Source organism: Thunnus albacares, chromosome 24, assembly GCF_914725855.1.
Source record: "Thunnus albacares chromosome 24, fThuAlb1.1, whole genome shotgun sequence".
NCBI lineage: Eukaryota > Metazoa > Chordata > Actinopteri > Scombriformes > Scombridae > Thunnus > Thunnus albacares.
Genome location: NC_058129.1, coordinates 18,186,334 through 18,208,466, shown reverse-complemented (window position 1 = coordinate 18,208,466; position 22,133 = coordinate 18,186,334). Strand labels below are relative to the sequence as shown.

Sequence of the window (22,133 nt, the reverse complement as noted above, 5' to 3'; positions counted from 1 at the left end):
ATCCACCATTCTGTAAAACTCTATGAAACTTCATAGAGAACTAGTGTGAAATATTTAGGATGTCCAGTGGTGAACTTACCACATCCTGATGACCAGCAGTGTATTTTCATTACTGATAATAAATCACTTGAGTAAAACTCTCATTCACTCCTCTGGATCATTCATCACTCAAACTTCATACTCACTTACAGTTTATTTATTGGATGTATTAGAGTCAGAGTAGCCAATCAACGAGCCTCACATCCAGCATCTATGACTGATCACATTTCATGACCAAATCTGCGCTTTCGCCCCTAAACGCCTCCGACAGGCTTTGAGCGTCTCTGTCCACAGACTAACCTGCTTCACCAGGCTGACTGACAGCTGACATTTACTGAACCTAAATAGTTTGCATGTCGGCTCCACGGGAAGAAATCAACAGTGTTTGTACTTATTGATTCATTGGTTTCATTTCCTCGCCCACTGTAGAGAGTGAATCTGCCGGTAGTGAAACCGGGGCTCGGTGCTCCGGTTGGATACAAACGGAGAGCCGGGGCTAGCAGGGAGGCTAGCTGGCTGTGCTTCCCTCCGGTCATGCTGCGGCTAACGCTCCGCTAGCCTCCCTGCTAGCCCCGGCTCTCCGTTTGTATCCAACCGGAGCACCGAGCCCCGGTTTGTTATTCAGGTTAAAGTGGGAAAGGCAGCGGATCTGTCGGACAGCTGAGTGAAGTGGAGCCTGCGGAGGAAACACCGGGACCGTCGGGATGGAACAGTCCGTGGAGGTGCTGCGGTGTTCGGCTGCACAGATAGGAAACCCCTCGGCTGACAGGATGTACCACTCTGTTTCAAAAAACTTTTTCTTCTTCTTCTTTTTGGTTTATAACAGCGGTTGGCAACCAGCGTATGAGGTGCATTACCTCCTCCCTCTGCTTCGGACTGCGGACCAAAGATTCAATCCTACACATTAATCCTGGCTGTCTAATAAACTCAAAGAAAACTACTGCTCCACCCAATTGGCAGCTTCATTAAAGTTTTAACGCTGAGCTCCTGAACTCCAGTCTTCCTAAGTTCTTCCCTCATATACAGTTGTGCTCATTAGTTTACACACCCTGCTAGAATTTGTGAAATATCGGCCATATTTTGGAAAAAAATGACTGATCATGCTGTAAACTTTAGTTTTATTTAATGATAGTGGTCAGGTGAAGCCATTTATTTTCATATAATTATATTTGCCCTTTTTACATCATAATTATAACTGAAATCACCAAAATGGCCCTGATCAAAAGTTTACATACCCTTGAATGTTTGACCTGATAATATACACACAAGTTGACACACACAGGTTTAAATGGATATGAAGGGTAAGTTTCCACACCTGTGACTTGTTTGATTGTAATTAGTGTCTGTGTATAAATAGTCAATGAGTTTCTCAGCTCTTGAGAGACCCCTGCACATTTCATCCAGGGCTGCTCTGACTTTACTGGATACTGAGCCATGAGGAAAGCAAAAGAATTGTCAAAGGACCTACGACAAAAGGGACCTCAACTTTATAAAGCAGTAAAAGGATATAAAAAGATATCCAAAGATTTGAAAATGCCAATCAGTAGTGTTCAAGCTCTGATAAAGAAGTGGAAAATGAAGGATTCTGTTGATACCAAGCCACAGTCAGGTAGACCAACAAAGATTTCAGCCACAATTGCCAGAAAAATTGTTCAGGTTGCAAAGAAAAACCCACATGCAACTTCAGCTGAAAGTTGCATGTTTCTGTTTCAAGCTGAACAATAAGGAGGTACTTGAACAAAAATGGGCTGCACGGTCAAATTTCCAGAAAAAAGCTGTTACTGTGCCAACGCCACAAAACAGCCTGCTAACAATATGCCAAACATCAACTACACAAGCCTCAAAACTTCTGGAACAAAGTTATTTGGAGTGATGAGACCAACATTGAACTTTATGGTCACAACTATAGACACTATGAATGGTACATATCTTACAGCTTCTGACAAGGTTTGTAGACTTATGAGCACAACTGTATTGTCTTTCTCCATCATTAGTACAATCTATGATTGCATGTGTAATAGTCTCCTCAGCCAGGTGGAAAGAAATATGTGCATGTATCGGCATTGACAATCAGCAAAAATGAGAGTCAAAAAGTAATTGTGTTAAATAATCCTGATCTCAATATTGACCAAAATAATCCTGATTACCAAGAACCTGATTTCTTTATCAGGATCTGACCATCGAGGAAAACTGGAACAATAAGAAGGAAACATTTTGTGAGGGTTTGATCTCAGCTACATAACTACAAACACACACTACTGATGGACTCTATCTTGTACATGACTGTCCTGTATAAAATTAAATTAAATTTAAAACACTTCATTAATCAGGAAAGGCTACAAATAATATGTGAACTATTACTGCCTCACAACACAAACACCAATCCTGTGTGTTAAATCACTGCATATTTGCTACCTACATGTTATATCTACCTTAAGTCATAAAAATGTAAAATATATACAGAATATTTAATTAAATTGTGAAACAGCTAAATCTAGAGTCCACATTACATGCAGTAGAGACAATCCCATATTTAAGCACATAGAGCTTAAACAAATAATATTAAGACTGCTGGTGTTAGATGCAATAAAGAAACACTTCTGTCTTGACAAAGTTGAATTAGTAAATGGTTTCTTTTTTCAAGCATGCAAGACTAACTTTGGTGGTAGATGCAACCATTAGGAAGTTTCTGATTCATATAATTAAACATAAGGATAATAATGATACTGAGATTTTGGTTTTTCTGTGTCAACAGTGAGGATTTGAATGTAAACCAGCTGCCATCTTGAAGCCACCATTTTTTGTTGAAATTTTTTTTGAAAAGGCAGTAACTCAACCACCAAAAGAGAAGGAATCTCTTAATCTTAAAATGCTGTTTTAACATAGGATTATGCCTACAGTATATCAAATATTTTTACACAAAAACAAAAGCTACATACCTGAGTGAGCTGATGTTTGGCAAAGCCTCTAAGAGGGACTCACACAGACTTTCGCAGACAGGAGTTGCCCTGTCCCAGTAGAGGCAGACATTAACCTTTGTAGTAATCTTCTGCATGACTTTTACTGCTCTCTCAAACAGCTGTCTTTCACCTTCAACTGGAAGGTGCAACTGATTCCCATCAAAGCCAAGTAAACTAATGTGGTCCATCTGCTCCTCGCTGAGAAGGAAAATCTTCCACAGCTGCCGTGGCAAAGGGTCACACCTGCAATTTGAAGAATAATCAGAGACAATTTACACATTATAAAAGTAATTATGGTAAAATATCATGAAAAAATGCTCTGTATTTAAATGCTATATAGTACCATACTTTATTTTCTCATTATATTTTCCATCCATTTTCTATACCCTCTCATCCTGTTCAGGGTAAAACATATACTGAGAAATGCTGTAACCTAAGCAATGATTTGACCCTTTAAATACATGCTCACATAGGTGCATAATTGCCGCAAGGGACGAGGGGATCACGTCCCTCCCCAATACATGAAACATGGAATTTTGTCCCCCCCAATATTTGTAAATGACATGACATCAGGTTCCCCCCAAAAGTTGAAAGAAAGCTAAATTGTTTCCCTCAATATTCAATGTTAAACCAACTCCAAAACACACTTGATGTGTATCATTCACAGAAAACCTCCTGCGTCTCGTTTGTGTCCATGTCCAGCAACAGTGAAAAGAACAGTAGCTCATGAGCACATGTACCACAGTTTTTGGTCTGTTCTCTATTCTTCATGCACCCTGCACAGATTTCTGATCTACACAGGTTCACTCACATGTCTACACAAGCAGTGGTGTCGTTGGGACAGATATTCAGGGCTTCAACTCCTAATATTTTGAGTCCAGCTCCAAATATTTTTGGTCCATGAAAGCAGGTATTTTAATGTAACACAGTGGAACTTTAGCCTACTTGAAGTGTCGGAGAAAGGGGGAGAAATATATTGCGCAGTACATAATAGACACACACAGGCCATGGATGTATTAAGGATGCAGGCAGTGAAGTAAAAAAAAACAGCAGAAGTTTCTGCGGTTGTCTCCAATACTTCAGGCTTTTCTTTACATTTCAGCACAGAGATTTGTCCATAATAAAAATTGCAGAGAGCACATATATAAATTTGACTAACAAAGATGGTGAAGGAGCCACAGTATTGCCAAAAATACCAGAAACAGAAATCTCCAAACCTGGACAAATAAAACAAAAGGAGATACTGCAAGAGGTAAGAGGGTGAAAAAAAGGTGAACTGACCCTTTAAATGAAGCGGTATGAAAGTATATGTGAAGTGTATCTGAGGAACTAAAAAGTTCACATCTGTGAAGAACTGACCATCAAGTCCCTGAACACGATAACACTGAAAATAATAATAGGCTTATCTGTCCAATCAGGCAACAATTAACTTATTGTACCACAAAATGTTACTCCTTTAATGATTAGAGAGGCTGTGTTCAGTATATGGAAACGCTTCCAGTAGTAATGTCACTACAGACATTGCAGTTAAACAGCACAACTGAAACTGTAATTACTTGACAGGACAGAGGAAACTCTGCAGAACAGACAGAGTTTGGACTTTTAGCTATTTAAAATAAAAATGGCCTGACAGCTGTGATGGAGCCCAGAATTTATCCTGAGAAGGGCTGCTTTTATACAAACTGTTTCTGTATAAACCTGGACATTCACATCACACGTAAATCTACAACAAGTCATTATATTAGTCTAAATTATTTATTCAGCTATGTGTGTTTAATTTTATATATACCCCATACACACTTGGTCCCCTTCAAAGCCTGACTGAAGACTTCACCCTTGTGCTCACACATACCGTTGGACATTTTTCAGGCATCCAAGTAGTCGTCTCATTCCTTGTTCTGACACCACTGCGTCCTCAAGGTTCAGCCATGTTTTCCTCTCCTTCGACTGAGTGACCACATAAGACACAGCACAGCAACAGTGGGGATCAAGACTCTCTCCACTGAGATCAAGACGGTAGTCCAGATTGTCCAGAAAGTGGAGACATGCTTCAGGACACTGGGACTCATACAAGCACTGGCATAAGAAGAGTATGTCGACATTGAGCCTACTGTCCTCAGAATCAGTCTCATCTTGGTCACGTAGATGAGGTAAAAATGTGGTTATCACCTCCTCAAAGAACCAGGTAGATGTATTCTTGAGCTCCTGAGCTGGAATCAGCCACTTCATTAAAGTAGGGTTCTTCTTCTCATTCAACAATCTACACATGAAAGGGATCAGATGTTTCATGTGTTTCTTCTCCTCAGTGAGGCATTGCTGAAAAACAACCTTGATTTTCTCTGGATTCTTCAAGAGCCACAGTGCTGCAAAAAACTCCTGCATTGTGTAATGGAGAAATGCATATGTGGTTATTGTCTCAGTAGGTGTGACTTTGATGACAAGTGGTTTCAGGAAGGAACGGACACAGCTGTCTTCACACGGCAGTTCTGTCAAGTTCACAGTTTTTCCTTCAGTTGCAAGAAAAGCAACCTCAGCCAAAGACAGTATTTCCTCCCTCTTGTTGCTGATGAAGGAATTAAGATTTCTGGTTTTTGTTTTGCTGTTCATTCGAAGGCAAAAACGGATGATTTCAATGTATATTTCAGCTATAGTGCGGGGCTGTGGAGAGTCTTCTGACGTCTTGGATAAAAAGCAAGCAGCTACCATCAGAGCATACATTGGGACATGGCAAAGAGTTAACAACTCCAAGTTGCACAAAACCTTCTTCTGTTCCTCGCCGAGAATTGCAGATAAGTATGTTTTTATGGTCTGTTCACTGAAGCCTCTCACTTCTACTCTGAGAAAGTCTCCAGAAAGGAAGTCTTCTTCATCTTCCAGTCTGCATGTTATGATGATCTTTGCATATGGCAGGTCCTTCTTTACAAGTTTCTGCACCACAGATGAAGAGGGGAGATCTGTGATTCCATCAAAAATGATTGTCACATTGTCAGAGTTCTTTATATCCTGTAAGACCTCTTCTTTGCCTTCATCTGGTTCACTGAACACCCTGAAAAGAAGATCCTCCAGGCTCGTGGCTGCTGTGATATGAGATGTTTCTCTCATGTCAAAGTAAAACATGTAATCTAGCTCCTTGTTCTCTCTTTCTGCCCAGTGTCTCAACATTTCATGACAGAGTGCTGTCTTTCCAATTCCAGGCTTTCCAATCAAGAGGATGTCTTTATCTGTTTTCAGCAGGTCACTGGGGGAAATGTCTGGTTTGTCCTCAGGGATGTATGTCCTTAGCTTCTTGGGGCGACTCATCTTGCTTTTCTTGCTCTTTATTTTTTTTATTTTAGACGGGGAAACCTTTCCTTGTGTGTCCAGTACAAGCGAAGTGTACAACAGATTAGGCTTGTTGTTTTCTTCAAAAAGATTTTTGCTTTCCATCCAAAAATTATTGGATAACTGTTGTGCTTTTGACTTTAACCTTTTCTGATAGTCATGGCATGGCCTTGGACCTGAAAAAAAAAAACCATGAGTAAATAAATGTACAATAAATTGACTGCTGTGCACTTAGACAATATTACTAAATAATGGATACATATTTGCACTAAGACACATTAATGTGCATTATATAAAATCAAGATATATGTGATTAATAAAAATGTGACTCATTATTAATCAGAATACTCCTTTAAAATACCTTGTAAGTAGTTTGTATCCATTTGTGTGTCTTCTTGGAAAGAAAAGCAGCTGATCCAGTGGTGCAGGTCAAACTTTTTGGTCTCAGTAGAAGTGACACTCTTTTTCTTCTTTTTCTTCTTCCACATCATGTCAATAATCCTGAGTAACTTATAGCAGGCGTCTTCCCCTTTTTTTATGACTGAGTCCAGTATGTTTCTCCTTTTATCATAGTCATTAGTCTCTGCTTGTATTTTACTGACCTCTTCATCACTGAGAACTTCTTGCTGATACAAGTTCTCCACAATCACAGAGAGACTCTTTAATTCTCTCACAAGGTGGCGTCTGGCACTCGTGATGTACTGTAAGGCAGACTGTGATGTACAAGCCATGTCTCCTTTCTTCTGTATGCTCTGCACACTGACCCGCCTTCAATGATCTGGAGAACAAAATACAAGCTTAAATTAAATGTTAATTAAAATAATTATTTTGCCAGTAATGCATCAACTATTATGTTGTGTTGAGTGTTTTCAGAGAAATGTTTTTGCAGGCCAGTCTAAAATCCATGCTGCTTATGTTAGATAAAACAGTTCAAGCTAAATTCTAATGGTGTTTATCACTTCCAAGTTGGAAACCTGGTCCTTGTACAGAATGTGCTAATAAACATGAGAGGGCAGAGAATCAAAACATTCCCCAGATCTGGTCTTTTATAGTCTCATATTGCCAGATTTTTCTCCACACTACATTTTTAGTGTTTGCTGCACAGGAGAAAGGCCTGACTGAGCCCACCGTCATTTTGAGATTGTTTAAAAAGCTCTCAGACAAACCAAATTATTTTAAAAAGATCTCACTCTCTGTGAAAGGGTTAAAACTTCAGCTCTGGGTGAGTCATTGATTAACTGTTGGATAACGTGTTGAAAAGTCACAACAGAAGAGTTTATCGGTTTTAATCCTCTTGTGTTCATTGTTTTATACTTAATACTATACTTTAATACTCCAAATCTCACTAAAACTCTAATGTAAAAAGGCAACCCACATACATGAAAAGCTAACCAAGTTATGTTTTGTTGTACTTAGATACAGGCAGCAGCCACCTCTGAACTGATAACACAATCTTATATTGTAATGCTCAGTCTATGAGCCTGGTAAATCAACTGCAGCCTGCTTCTAACATATTTACACACATTTGAGAATATGTACCTCACTTGCAACTTTTAAAATAAACCTGAACACATTTTTTCTCCATTTTGTATATGCATTTTCCATCTACTGTGAATCACATCATACTGCATCTTTTTATTAATTAGAAATATGCTAAAATATAGTTTCATTATTATTAAAAGAGTAGTTTTTCCAACTAAAAACTTTAAAGGGCGGAAAGAACTCAATTTATGTTGCATTAACAAAGAGGAAAGACAAAGCAAAGCAAGTAAAAACTATTGGCCTAGACCCTGTTGTACACAGACACATACAGACTGTATATCAGAGAAAGACACTTACACACAGGCCTCCAAGTATCCACTGATGATGGACTCCATCAGCTGCTCTGTGCCTTTGGTACGTTATTTTCCTGATAACAACAAACATCTAAAAAACACAGAATATCGTCAAGTAAATAGTGGTAGAGATTTCCCAGACAGACAAAGGTGGCATTGTTAGAAATTTGATCCATTATTGATTTAATATTTATTTAATCTCACACAAAACCACATCTGCACTTGAAGCTGAAAATGTTTAACTTTATGGAAATTAGGCTAATGAGGCTCCAAAGTGATTTGACCCAAAAAATCACGACAGGGAACACTGGGGATGGAGACATGGCAAGTCATGAGTTCTTTCTGGTAAAGATGCAAATACAGATTAAGTGAAACAGCATGATTTTTGGTAGGATTAGAGAACTAATACTTTAAATTTACATAGAACTATTTTATAGAAGTATTTTTCATACAACCATAATTATGCATCGCATAATAAACTATATTTAGGTTAAGTATTTAAGTATTATTTAAGTAAGTATTTAAGTATTTATATTTATAGCTTTTTAGGTGGAACAACCACTTCTGAAACTTCACCTACACCTTTGCCTTCTGGGATTCCTCTTTGGTTTGACTTTGCCTCCAAGAGTACAGATACATAGAAATGAAAGTCATGTCAATTGTTGGAGAAAGCTGACGGTTGCCTATTTACAGAATGTTTGCTGGTGAAAAAGCAACTTGCAAACTTGCGATTGTTTGCTACGAGTGAGAAGAAGCTGTCAAGTCATCTGTTTACATCCAGTGGGTCTTTACTTTTACAAGTATTAAAACCTAGTTGAAATTAGAACTGCATTGTCTGCATTGTCAAAAAAAATCAATCAACAACTATTTCAATAATCGTGTCATTGTTTCAGTCATTTTTTAAGCAAAAATGACAAAAAATTTATGGCTTTTTACTTATATCTGACAGGTAATTGAACATTTTTGACTGTGAGACAAAAATCACTGTGGCCCCTGAGAAACTCTGAACGGCAGTTTTTCATAATTTTTTAACATTTCTGTTACACCCAGGTTTAGGGGCATGAGGGCGCAACATAAGAACAAAGGAGCGGAGGGCGATGAATGCAAAAAAAAAAGAAGCAATTTATTACTTACATCAAAATGTCCTTAAACCAGGTTAGTTATAGCTGGACAGAAATAATAGAAGAAGAAAAACTACAGCTCCCATGATGCACCATGTCCGTCATTGGGGCTACTTCCGTAACACCCTTCTCTAAATTTTTCACTTTTTCTCTGTAATCTCTGCTGTAAAAACATCCATGTACTCGGAAACATAGCTAACTACCCGCTGTATCGCCTCGTTATGGAACATTTAAAGCCCCGAAAAACCGCCCAACAACTGTTTTCACCTACAGAAACTCCTAAAGTTCCGGTGCAACTATAATCTACCTTTAACGTTCTTCTTTACACTCACCTGCAGCCTGCAGCACAGCTTCTGAGTTCCTCATCACTTACAGAGGGTTAGGCTTTCTCTCTGTGTGTGTTTGCTCAAAAGTTTTTATAAATACAACCGCACAGCCTCGTGTAGGCCACAGCAGCAAAATGACTCCTGATCTGTCTAACTTTCACTTTTGCTGCATGACGACACATCCTGTATGAAGTCTCTGCAAAGTTTGTAGGTCCCACAGAATCCACAAGATGTCGCCATTTAACCAGAAAAGACTAAAAGATGAACCCATAACAGACTGTAAAACAATAAGAGATATCCATAGTGATACTCAAGTAAAGTACTTAAAGAGGTACTGTTCTTTATTTGAGTATTTACTTGTTACTTTTCAGATTAAGACTGTATATTAAAAATAGCCTACATATAGATATGTACTGTATATAAAACACAATGGAGTGTTAAAGATTAAACCAGTGGTTTCCAAGCTCTTCAGCCTGTGACTTCTATAAAGCGGTGTCCACTTTCAGCTCCTTGTCATGTTTCAGATGTCTATGAGTTGTTATCAGTTCACAAAGAGTGATTTCCTCTCTAAACTTCTCAGATAATTTTCACTGAAATGAATGTTAAAGGCCTAAGGAGGTCAAAATATCAAATATTTCACCAATATTTTTGATGATGTGGATCACAAGGGGCATTCTTCTGTAGAATAAGTACTTTTACTTTTGATACTTCTGATAAAACATCTGTATTTTTACATTAGTGGGTTAGTATTTTGAATGAAGGATTTTAACTTCTGATGTTTTTTTACATTGTTGTATTGGTACTTACTAATTAATTACCTAATTTACTGCTGGCTAATTTTGCATTGAACTCAACTCCTTGAAGCAGTGTGTTTAACTGAAGATATCCAGTTGAAGATGGGCAGTTTTGCGGTACTGTTCTTTACTTTGCCTTTTATGGTACTTTATTTGACAACCATGTTTACTTGTTATTATTCAGATTAAGATTTTATGTTAAAATACATATAGATATTTATACAAAACACAAAAAAACCCGTGAAACTACAGTTTATCCACATCCTGAACTTTATTTGGCAGTTGATATTTTAGAACTCATGTCTGATAAATTTTCTATTGGTCAAATTATATTTTAAATTCACTTATTTTAGAGTTTCAGATCAGCTGTTTCAAAAGTGGGCGGTAAACTGGTGCTCATCAGGTTTACAGCTGCTTGTGGTCAAGTTTGTCAAGCTGTAAAATTTGGATCAAGCAAGTTTTTGTGGGAAACTTCACAGCTTGTGAACTGAAAAGTCACAAAAGTTGTTTTGTGAACTGTGGAGACTCATCAAACCAGTTTGTGCTGTTTAGATCTTAAATGTCATTTACATTTAGAATATTTACCTGAAACTATTTAGAGGAACTTTATGGTTGTAAAGGTTCACTTCCTATTTTATCACAAGAACTGAAAACCCATGGTGTCCTTACAGTGTTCATGTTGTCCCAGTGTGATTATGAGAGAGCTTTTTTAGAAAGCCGATAGTTTGGACAGAAATGTGACTGTTTCTCCTTGTAGAAGTCTCTCTGTATTCTGTAACTGTGATTGGACGACAACTAAAAAGTTAATCTTTCTCCCTGGTGGTCTTCCTCTCTCTCAGCCAGCATCAGGAAACACAAGAAAGAAAAAACTCCCTTGAACCTGAACCAGCTGTGTGTGTATAAGGGATGGATTCCTTTTAAATACACTTACGAAGCTGTTAAAGCAACCCTGTGGAGTATTTGACCACTGCTCACACTCAGATGGGTGAGAATATTGTGAAAATTGTCACTGAATCAGATAAAAGGTTAAAATTTAAATAGGTGTTTGTATATCAAATCTATAAAGAATTCATTGTTCACCTTCCTGTTCCAGTACTGATCATGTAATACTTACTCTGTGTGTGTGTGTGTGTGTGTGTGTGTGGCTTTGTCTGGTCTGCAACATCATACAGAGCTGGACTCCACATTCATGGTTTGACATACACAGCACCTTTTACTGCAGAAAGAAATTAAATAAAAAAATAACCAATCTGTTCATAATAGTCGCTGCACCTCTTCATTGATTGGTTGGTTGATTGAATTTATTTGATGATCCAAAACATACAGATTTAATATAGTTCCATCATTATCATCGAGGATTAAATCACTACAATAAGAGGCTTATTTCCATTGTTGTCCTCCACATATAACAAACAGCATGACATAAGAACACAAATACATACATGTCAACAATTATATAAAATACATATAATAGTGAAGTATCATTGTCTGCCTGCTCTGAGCTCCCTTCATTATGTATATCAGGTTATAAATTACTGAGAATGAATCTTTAACCAATGAGAAGTAATTACATAAATACACAGGCACAGTTTTTAAAAATAATTGTATAAGTAAGAGATAACTTTACATTTACAAACTGACATATATAGATGTTTTAATTTCTGGCATGAGCATGTTACAGTATCTGTATCTGGATATCCTACCTGGATAAGGGAAAACACATGTTAACACAGACACCAAGGGGACAAATTATGATGAGTTTCTACATGATTGCATTTTGACACAGAAAGAGAGTCAACTTTGTCCTTGTCTGGGTGTGACCTTGCACGAGTAAGTGGGCGGACCTGTTGAGTGAGTCAGTTTAGGACAAAGTTCACCCTCATGCAGCAGCAGCAGCAGCAGCAGCAGCAGCAGCAGCAGCAGCAGCAGCAGCAGCAGCAGAGAAAACCTGTTTGAAGACATAAAAACTACAAATCCTTTCACTCAGACTCAGAGGAGATGGCGGAGAGGAAAGCCATCTTGTTCAACTTCTGGGGAGTTGCTGTCTCTTCCAGACCCGACGCTATTTTCCACAAGTTGGAGCAGTTGCATAAGCTGCCATGGTAAGGAGCCCACTGACTATTACGCAACATCTCTGCACTGTAAAAAATGACGTGTTTGGTAAACAATTTGATTTGGTGTCCAGATCAAATCAAATCTTTTAAAAAAGTGCATCATAGCTTAAAATACATAAAGATAGTAAGAGTAAATAGCAATTTGTCCGTGCAGGAAAGTATGGTTAAATATATAATAAATCTTCATTAAAAATAGAACAAGTTTGTGTTTTTTTCAGTGTGTCAGTTGCATATGAAGAAATAAAAGCATCACTGTTACAGCAAGACTTGACTCACTTTAAACTGCTATAACTCTTAAACACTGTGTGCAGTCATTGTCAGTGGTGGAAAGTAACTAAGTACATTTATTCAACTACTGTACAAATTAGAGGTACTTGTACTTTACTTGAGTATTTCCATTTTATGCTACTTTTTACTTCAACTCTACTACATTAATTTACCTCTTAAAGTTACTAGTTACTCTTCAGATGAAGATTTTACATTAAACAATATTTTGTTTAAATTGTCTGCTCTTTTCTTTTTTAAAATGTCTTATATACTTTGTGTGAAAAATGCTGAATATATAAATAAAACTTATTATTATTATTATTATTAAAAAACATTACGATTACTATTAATTTAGCCAAAGTATCTACAGTTGGCTCCACATTGATGAACAACAACTTTAAAATGCTATTATATAATATAGCAACCAGTCTGCATAATAAGTACTTTTACTTGTGATACTTTAAGTACAAGTTGCTGATTATACTTTTACACTTTTACTGAAGCAACTTTTTGAATTCAAGACTTTTACTTGTGTTGGAGTATTTTTAGACTACATATTTCTACTTTTACTTTAAGTAAAGAATCTAAATACTTCTTCCACCACTGGCTGTTTCAGTGGTTTCCTGTCCAGCGTGGCGTCTCAGAAAGGAAGCGCCATGAACCAGGCGGAGAGAGGCGAGGTGACGCTGTCTCAGGTAGGTGGAGTGATGTCCTGCTTACAAAATCATCGACATGCGTTAATATTGCAATGATCTTCTACCTTCCATACTTTAAACTCAGTTTTATTGTGTGTGTGTGTGTGTGTGTGTGTGTGTGTGTGTGTGTGTGTGTGTGTGTGTGTGTAGATGATCCCAGCATTCGAGGAAGAGTGTGTGAAGGAGGCCCAGGTCAGGGGTGTCACTCTGCCGTCTGATTGGTCAGTCAGAGGCCTGCTGCAGGAGCTCAGAGAGGTGATGACGGACGTCCAATCAGCCGTCCTGAAGACTGCTGCCACCCTGCGTCACAATGGTACACACATAGATTAAAGAACAGTGCTGGAAAGTACATTTACTCAAGTACTTTCCTCTCCCATTAATCATCTCATGACCCCTCAGATTTATCTGATGACCCTTTGCAGGGGCCCGACCCCTAGGTTGGGAACCACTGGACTAAACTAGCTAACTGTATATAAAGTAGTGTAAACTAGCTCCACCTCCAGCAGCTACAACAGTAACATGCTGCTCTAACACTGATGCTTCACTATTAATAATCTAATGATGTCATATATAATAATATATCAGTCAGAGGGACCAAACCACTACTTTTACTGCAATACTTTAACTACATCAAGCTCATAATACTTATGTACTTTTACTGCAATACTTTAACTACATCAAGCTCATAATACTTATGTACTTTTACTGCAATACTTTAACTACATCAAGCTCATAATACTTATGTATTTTTACTTGTAATGGAGTATTTTTACATTGCTGTATTGGTACTTTTACTGCAGTAAAGGATCTGACTACGTCTTCCACCACTCTTAAAAGATAAGTTCACATTTTCTTTAAAAGGCTGTGATTCAAACTTCTCCATGTCTCCTTCCTTGACCATCAGGGTTACTGACAGCTGTGTTGGCCAATCACTGGCTCGATGATGGCGCATCTGGAGACGGTCTAGCCAGTCTTCTTTCCCTGCTGGGCGGCCATTTTGACCTGGTCCTTCAGTCCTGCCGCTCAGGTCACAGGGTCCCCGAACCCGCTATGTTCAGCTCTGCTCTGCAGCACCTGGGAGTGACATCACAGCAGGTAGAGGACACACCTACACACATACAGTATATGTTACTACAGTACATGATCATTTTGTGGAACAATATTAAAAACCTGATCCAGTAATAATACTTCATTTTTAAAAAAAAACTTTACACATAGACCACTTTTATTATTATAAATAAACCAAAAATAGTGTTACAAAGGTCAAAATAGATAAGAATAAGATAAGAAATATCCTGAAATTTTGGACTTTTTGTTTTTTTTCCAATATGATATGCTTGTATCTGTTAAATTATATATTAGGTAGCATTTTTTCTGCTGCAAATATCAACTTAATCCAGTTTTCACAGACAAACGTCTACAAAAAGATGTGCATTAATGTGTCACATGGTGTGGCGACAGACAAAATGAATTGTATCATAACAGTCTGGCCCTCTGTGATTGGCTAGTTGACATTTTCATATTTCAGGCTCTGTGGTTGGATGGAGATGAGGAAGGTGTGAAGGCGGCAGAAGCAGCGGGGATGAAGGCCATCTTGGTGGAAAAGCTGGACGACGCTCTGGAGAAACTGGCCAACTTCACTGGAGTTCAGGTACGGACCAGATTGCATAATAATTCAGTCTCACATTGCTATATGCTAATATCATCATGGTAACATACAAATGAGTGTGTGTGTGTGTGTGTGTGTGTGTTCCAGGCTGTAACAGCAGACAGTCCTCCACCATCCTGCAGCCCTGATGAAGTGTCTCACGGATACGTCACCATCAGGGTAATGATGTGTATCCGTGGCAACAGATACCTGTTAAATTAAATGAATTGCATCATGAAAGTAAGACATGATAATTCCTCTGTGTGTTTCTCAGCCTGGTGTGAGGACTCATTATGTTGAAATGGGCTCAGGACCACCAGTTCTGCTGTGTCACGGCTTCCCTGAGAGCTGGTACAGCTGGAGGTACCAGGTACGCTGTTTATGTGTAGGACACTTTCTGGCCTGTTTATACCTTTCTGCCTGAACATCCTGACCTCTCTCTCTCTCTTTGGTAGATCCCAGCTGTGGCAGCAGCTGGGTTCAGGGTGTTGGCTCTGGACATGAAAGGTTACGGAGAGTCTACAGCGCCTCCAGGTGTGTGTTTGTATGTGTGTGTCAAAGTTTAGGACACAGAATTGCTCTTTTTACAGACATTTTCTGAAATTTAGCACTTTGTTGAGTGTCTGTTTGTACAACTGCCTGGTATATGCTGTATACAGTTAGTATGTAGTATGAAACTGAGACACATCTGTGATTGGACGGTTGATTTTGACGTTGAAAGTGCGTCTCCAGCTTCAAAAGTTAAAATGCTCCCTTGCACCTCCTCAGTTTTTCATTTAATTATGAAACAGTAAATTAATACATTTTATGTGTATTTTATATGTAATTCTTCCACTCATAGATATTGAGGAATATTCCCAGGAGCAGCTGTGCAAGGTACATGAAACTTTCATTTTTATTCTTTGCATTATCATAAATTATAGCTTTTATTTATATTTACACTCAATTTATTAAATGCTATAAAATACAAACTGAATGTGCTATTTTTACTGTATTTTTCCAGGATTTAATCACATTTATGGACAAAATGGTGAGTTATAATACATTGCACGTATACATAAACTCACTTTAGTTTTTGAACACAAACTAGGAGTTTTGAACAGTTTGGTCCATAATTGTTGTTGTTGTGAGTTGTGTTTTGTAAAAAACTGTAATGTCAGTCTTTCTTAGACCAGGTTATTTATCTAGTTTATATTATTGTCCATGTCATGTACTCGTGGATTTGAAATATGGATGCAACAACAACAACAACAACAAGGCAAATTTGAATCCTCTCTTCTTGTCTGGTTTCCAGTCCATACCTCAGGTCACCCTGGTGGGTCATGACTGGGGCGGTGCCCTGGTGTGGAACATGGCTCAGTATTTTCCTGAGAGAGTCAGGTGGGCAAACACACAGATTCAATGATCCCCAGATGCTTTACTCTGAAGCTAAATATGTTTTTTTTTACTGTGTATGAAGGGCTGTAGCGTCTCTGAACACTCCTCTGTTACCTGTGGATCCTTCTGTTCATCCTGCAGAGATGATTAAAGCTCTTCCCATTTTTGACTACCAGCTCTACTTCCAGAAACCAGTAAGTCTGTCTGCAGCATGCCGACATGCTGACGTAGGTGAGAGTTTAGATATTGAAAACACATTCACACACAACTTTCCCATGTTAGTAAGCAAATAAGATTTTAATCTCAACAAGAACTTTACCTGACTCAGTAAAATCAGTCTAAGGGCCTTTGCATTTAAAATATGATATAAGATCTTTAATATGAAGTTTAAAACGATTGTTTATGTTGGAAATGACAACTAAAATCTTCAGTGAGGATTTAACAGGTGAAGAGATGTAACCGAGGGGCACAAATACGTTTAATCAGCATTTAGCTGTAGAAAATGATCAGACATTCAGGTCTGAATATTAAAAGAGATGCATCATTAAATACAATTAAATAGCCATTGTTTCAATCAGATATTGCTTCATTTGAAGGGAATCACTTTGGTGACCCCTGGTGGTAGTCTCAACAAAGACACACTCAACATTTACCATGAACTTACAGTCTGCCCAATATGCGTTCACACACAGGATAATGTAGCTCAGTAACATACAAAGAGTGTTGTGATAAAGAAAGATTTTGGCTCAGTTTCTATTTTCATTGTCTGGACACTGAAGCTCAGTGAAATAAATTATTTTAAGATGGCACAACCTTTTTCTCTTGTTCTTCACTGCTTCACAAATAAAAAATAAAATAAAACTGATCCTTGTTGGAGCGCCCTCCTTATTCATTATTCAGAGGGATCAGCTGGTTGGTGAATACTTGACCATGTTAGTGTTTGTTCAGTCCTCAGTGCAGGATCTTGCTTGTTCATGTTTTCCTGTATCTCTTCTCATTAAAAAACAGAAATAGGAGAATGAACAAAGGTCCACCCAGAAGGAGATGAAGCTCAGGAGGATAAGCTGGTTAAACTCTTATCAGCATGATGCTGGTTTGATTCTCATTAATGGACTGCTCTCAGTCTTTGCTCTTGATCTTCCTCTTGTTAGAAAAAATAAATAGTAGGACAAACAGATGTATATCAGTATTGACAGATAGCTCGGTAGGATGAGCAAAAACACCTCATTTATTTAATGCTGGTTCCATCTTTTACTGTTGGGCTTCTTCTCAATAAACAAAAGAAATAGGAGAACTAACACCTGACCTCACAAAGAGAAATAGGTCAGAAGGATGAGCAGGTTTATAAAAGAACATCTGAGAAATTTAATGTTGGTTCAATTCTTGGTGCAGGATCTTTCTTACTTTACTGTTGACCTTCTGATAAAACAAATGAAACAGGAGCATGAACACACTAAAGTTTGTCAGGAGGAATAGCTCAACAGGATCAGCTGTTTACATAGTGCAGTCATGACAGACTTAATGTTAGTTCAAATCCTTGTTTTGACATCTCTTGTTCGTTACTGCTGATCTTCTCAGAACAAACAGAAATAGGAGAACAAGCACACAGCTGTTTATAGGTAGATATAGCTCAGTAGGATGAGCTCTTGCAGATACTGAATCAGAGAAGTGTTGGTTTGATTCCCATCTGAGGATGGAAGTGTTATGTTCAAACTAAGGCAGAGTCTTTAAAAAGACAGCAGAGCACATATACTGCCCCCTGCAGGCTGCTCTGAGTCAGTGTGTCAATAAAAACACTTCAAATCTGACAAGTGGAGCTGGGTGATAATCAATCAATGAAGTCACATGCACATGAAATATGTAAGTTTCTAAATCGACTATAACCTTATTAAAAAGAACAACTAATTGAATAAGACAAAATAAATAAATAATAATTAAAAAACTCCAAATTCAACAAGAACCAACCCCAGGCCCCCAAAAACCATTTCAAAGAAAAAGTAATTGAACAACAAAAACAGTGTACTGGCAAACTAGCTTTAACATGCATAATAATGAGAGCTAGTAGGTGTGCAACTACTTACTGTCATTATTATGTTTATTACAGTTAGTTGGCAAAACTCCTCCAACTTTTTTAAAACAACATTCGACTCAAGTTCAGTAAAATATCAGCCACTCTTGATTTCCTGTCCCATAACCCCCTGCTTCCACCTCTACGAAGCACCTGGGGAGGACACGGCTGTTTTAGTCTGTCCTCTTGATGTTGGACTTTAAAACTCAGCAGGGATCAAACCCACAACCTCAAAACTTCCAGAGTACTATTCCAACCCACTGAGCCACCTGCACTGCTACACTGATCATAGGTTCTTAGAGCTTTTCAGTCTTTTCTCAGTGTGTCTGACTTTAAAATTAGTTGACAAACTGAGGATCGAACCCAGAAATCTTAAAGCTTCTAAGCAGCCACTTAAGTCTTTGCACTACAGGAAGTTTTACTCACTGTGTTTCTCTCACAGTTTTCAGTCTTTGGTCTTGATGTTTGACTTAAAAACTAACCGAGTATCAAACCTACAAGTTCTGAACAGCCTGAACCACCTGGAAAGACACATTTAAAAAAGCTTGGATGTTTCTCTCAAAGCTTTTGAATCTTTCCTCGGGGATGTTGGACTTTAAAAATCGATCAGATATTTAGCACTGAACTCAAGTGAAATTTGTTCTCTGTGCACAATAAAGCTTTGAATCTTGAATCTGAAGAAGACCACAATACAAACTGTGTACATACATGTGTGTGTTTGTGTGTTTCAGGGTGTAGCAGAGGCCGAGCTGGAGAAAGACTTGGAGAGAACATTCAAGATTTTCTTTTCCAGCAGCGATGAAGCAGTGAGTACACACACACACACACACACACACACACACACACACATAACAACATACAGTATCAGGTAGAATATTCTCCTTCATCTCTGTACATTTGTGTGTTTTCCTCAGGAGAGTCGTCCTGGTCTCAGCACTGCAGGAGTCTGTGCTCGAGGTGACACTGAACTCAGGATTTCCTGCTAAACATCATTTTTACAGCTCAATAAACACTGATTTGTGTTTACTGAGTTTCCTGTTTTGTGTTGTGTTGCAGGCGGGCTTTTTGTGGGTCTACCAGAGCAGATTCCTCGAAGCTCCATGCTAACAGAGGTCGACCTGCAGTACTACGTCAGCCAGTACAAAGAGCACGGCTTCAGGTCGCTCAGCAAAAAACAGCAAAAAATGTTCAAATTTCTTCATTTTTATTCTTTTACGTGTTTCATCAGCAACTGCTGTGCAGGAGACGTCTGATGTTTTTATTGATTGCAATGATCTATTCACTCTGATGGGTAATGGATGATACACAGAAAACGTCATTTTTAGGGTCTAAAACAAACTTTTGTCTAAGAAAAGTGAAATAATAGATAATATTTACTGCAGGACTGTAGCTTCTGAATATAAATAATAAACTAAACGAAAAACATCAACTGTGCTTTATCAAAAATCATATTCAGATTCGGAAACATCCCAAATACCTCCACCAATAATTACAGAAAATAATAAATTGTTCACTATTTTTTAACAATAAATGCCAGTTACTGGTTCTTAATCGCTGCTTTTCTTTGTCTTTTGTGACATTGAACAAATCAAGGCATTTTTCACCTTTTCTGACAATTTACAGACCAAATATTTGATTAATTAATATTGAAAATGAATGGCACATTAATCAATAAAGAAAGTAATCGTTGGCTGCAGCACAAGTTTGAAAAATTACTTAGTGGAACAATTTTTTGTGGCAAAACCGAACAAAAAAATCATTATCATGATGGAGAATTCTGCTTCTTGTGAAACAGCATTTTAATATACTTCTGGAATAAATATCACTTAATAAATCTTAAAATAAATTGCACCACACTGCAGTCGCTCAGTAATCCTCTTGTGTTTTGCTTCACAGGAGGCAGCTGAACTGGTATCGAAACGGTGAGACGAACTGGAGGTGGATGTGTTCTCGTCCCAGAGGGAAGGTTCGTAACGAAGCACGTTACTGAAAACAAACATTTGGTTTAATAAAGTTAAACCTGAACTTAAACTGTGTCCCCTCACATCCTGGGAAAACCTGGAACTCTGTGAGGCAGATTTCTAGTGTTGAAGTTGTCCTGGATAATGACACATTTTAAATAAAAAAGTTGTTCTGGAAAAGTTTCCCTATGAAATATTTTTAAGGTTAAAATTTTAGTCGTGGCCTCTTAAGATCTCAGTATGCTTCAAATTAACTTACGACGAGTCTTCTGACCACGTCTAAAGTGTTTCAGACCATAATATGAACAATAGTGTGTCTGTACAATCTTTAGATTTTACAAATTTGAAGTTTAAAGTGAAAAGAATAGTTTTTATTTTCACTTTGGAGGACTGAAACATGTGAAGAAACGACATCAACTAGCTTGAGTTTATGTGATTTTTGCTTTGTTTGCTTGTGTGTGTGTGTGTGTGTGTGTGTGTTTTAGCTGCTGATGCCGGCGCTGATGGTGACGACAGGTAAAGACCCTGTACTGCTGCTGGTCTTCTCCAAGGGAATGGAGGACTTGGTAAGAAAAACAGCTGCATCAATAACCAATAATCAATAAGTTGTTCCGTCCTGCTGACAGACTGCGTTCATGAATTTCAGATCCTGAACCTGAGCAGAGGACACATCGAGGAGTGCGGACACTGGACTCAGATGGATAAGCCGGCTGAGACAAACAACACCCTGATATCATGGCTTCAAGAAACACACAAGAAGGCTGGAGGCGTTACCATGGCACCCAAACTGTGAGGGAGGGGGGAGGGAAGAGAGGAAGGAAAGAAGAATGGAAGGGAGCAAGGATGAAAGGAAGGAAGGAAAGAAGTGTATTTTATGGTTTATAGACAGAATTCTCAGCTTGTCTCTGCATGTTGTATAAATAAAGTTATGTCACTTTAAATAAAACATCACAGATGAATACACAGACTAACATTAGATGGCATCATTGTGTCGTTACAGATGTTAATTAAGTCATTAATGTAGGGCCACGTGTTTCTCTAATTCTAATCCGCCTTCAGCAAAAAGTTGGTCTTCATGTTAATGTTGAAAGGAACATAACTTTATTTATATTTCCTGTAGAGACAAGCTGACAAAACCAGCTTTCACACTGTATCTCATTTATGTCTGTAGACCATAAAACACGTCTTGAAAGCTTTAAAACTTATTAATATGTTCAGTGATTTTCGGATGTACATAATTATACTTTCAATGAGTTGGGATAAAGTCACTTTACATGTAAACAGACTGTATTATAGTTTTATTTATTACATTTTTCTGCTGTATTTGTGAGTTTAAACAGTGAAACAATGTTCTAATAACATTTTGAATGATTATCACTATAGATTTGTACATTTTTATAGGCGCCTGTGTCAATTTTCTTATTTTCCCCTTTTTTAATTTGGGTTCCTGGAAGCTTTATACTTTCTTAAAATGACAAAATGAGAAGTTAGATTACTACGTATGTGCAGTCAGGACAGTTTAAAAGGTGCTAAACTAGACAGAAATAACCACATTTTCAAGCCATCGTGAGGAAGTGGGATTTTAAATTTAATTTTAAAAGCCTTAA

At 37.9% G+C, this 22,133-nt stretch overlaps 2 protein-coding genes across 2 annotated transcripts in view; one reads left to right on the top strand and one right to left on the bottom strand.

The window, feature by feature from the left end:
* Positions 1–22,133, bottom strand: part of LOC122976244 — a 1,153,509-nt gene that overhangs the window by 29,316 nt on the left and 1,102,060 nt on the right. The window lies entirely within an intron of this gene.
* Positions 12,319–21,790, top strand: LOC122976261 (bifunctional epoxide hydrolase 2-like). The gene is made up of 18 exons (XM_044344657.1): positions 12,319–12,498; positions 13,394–13,472; positions 13,623–13,785; positions 14,377–14,567; positions 15,001–15,123; positions 15,229–15,300; positions 15,395–15,490; positions 15,576–15,654; positions 15,962–15,996; positions 16,124–16,150; positions 16,415–16,500; positions 16,580–16,691; positions 19,297–19,371; positions 19,480–19,522; positions 19,622–19,724; positions 20,462–20,531; positions 21,012–21,092; positions 21,173–21,790. Exons 1-18 carry the CDS (start codon positions 12,395–12,397, stop codon positions 21,317–21,319), a joined length of 1,686 nt encoding a protein of 561 aa, XP_044200592.1. The 5' UTR covers positions 12,319–12,394; the 3' UTR covers positions 21,320–21,790.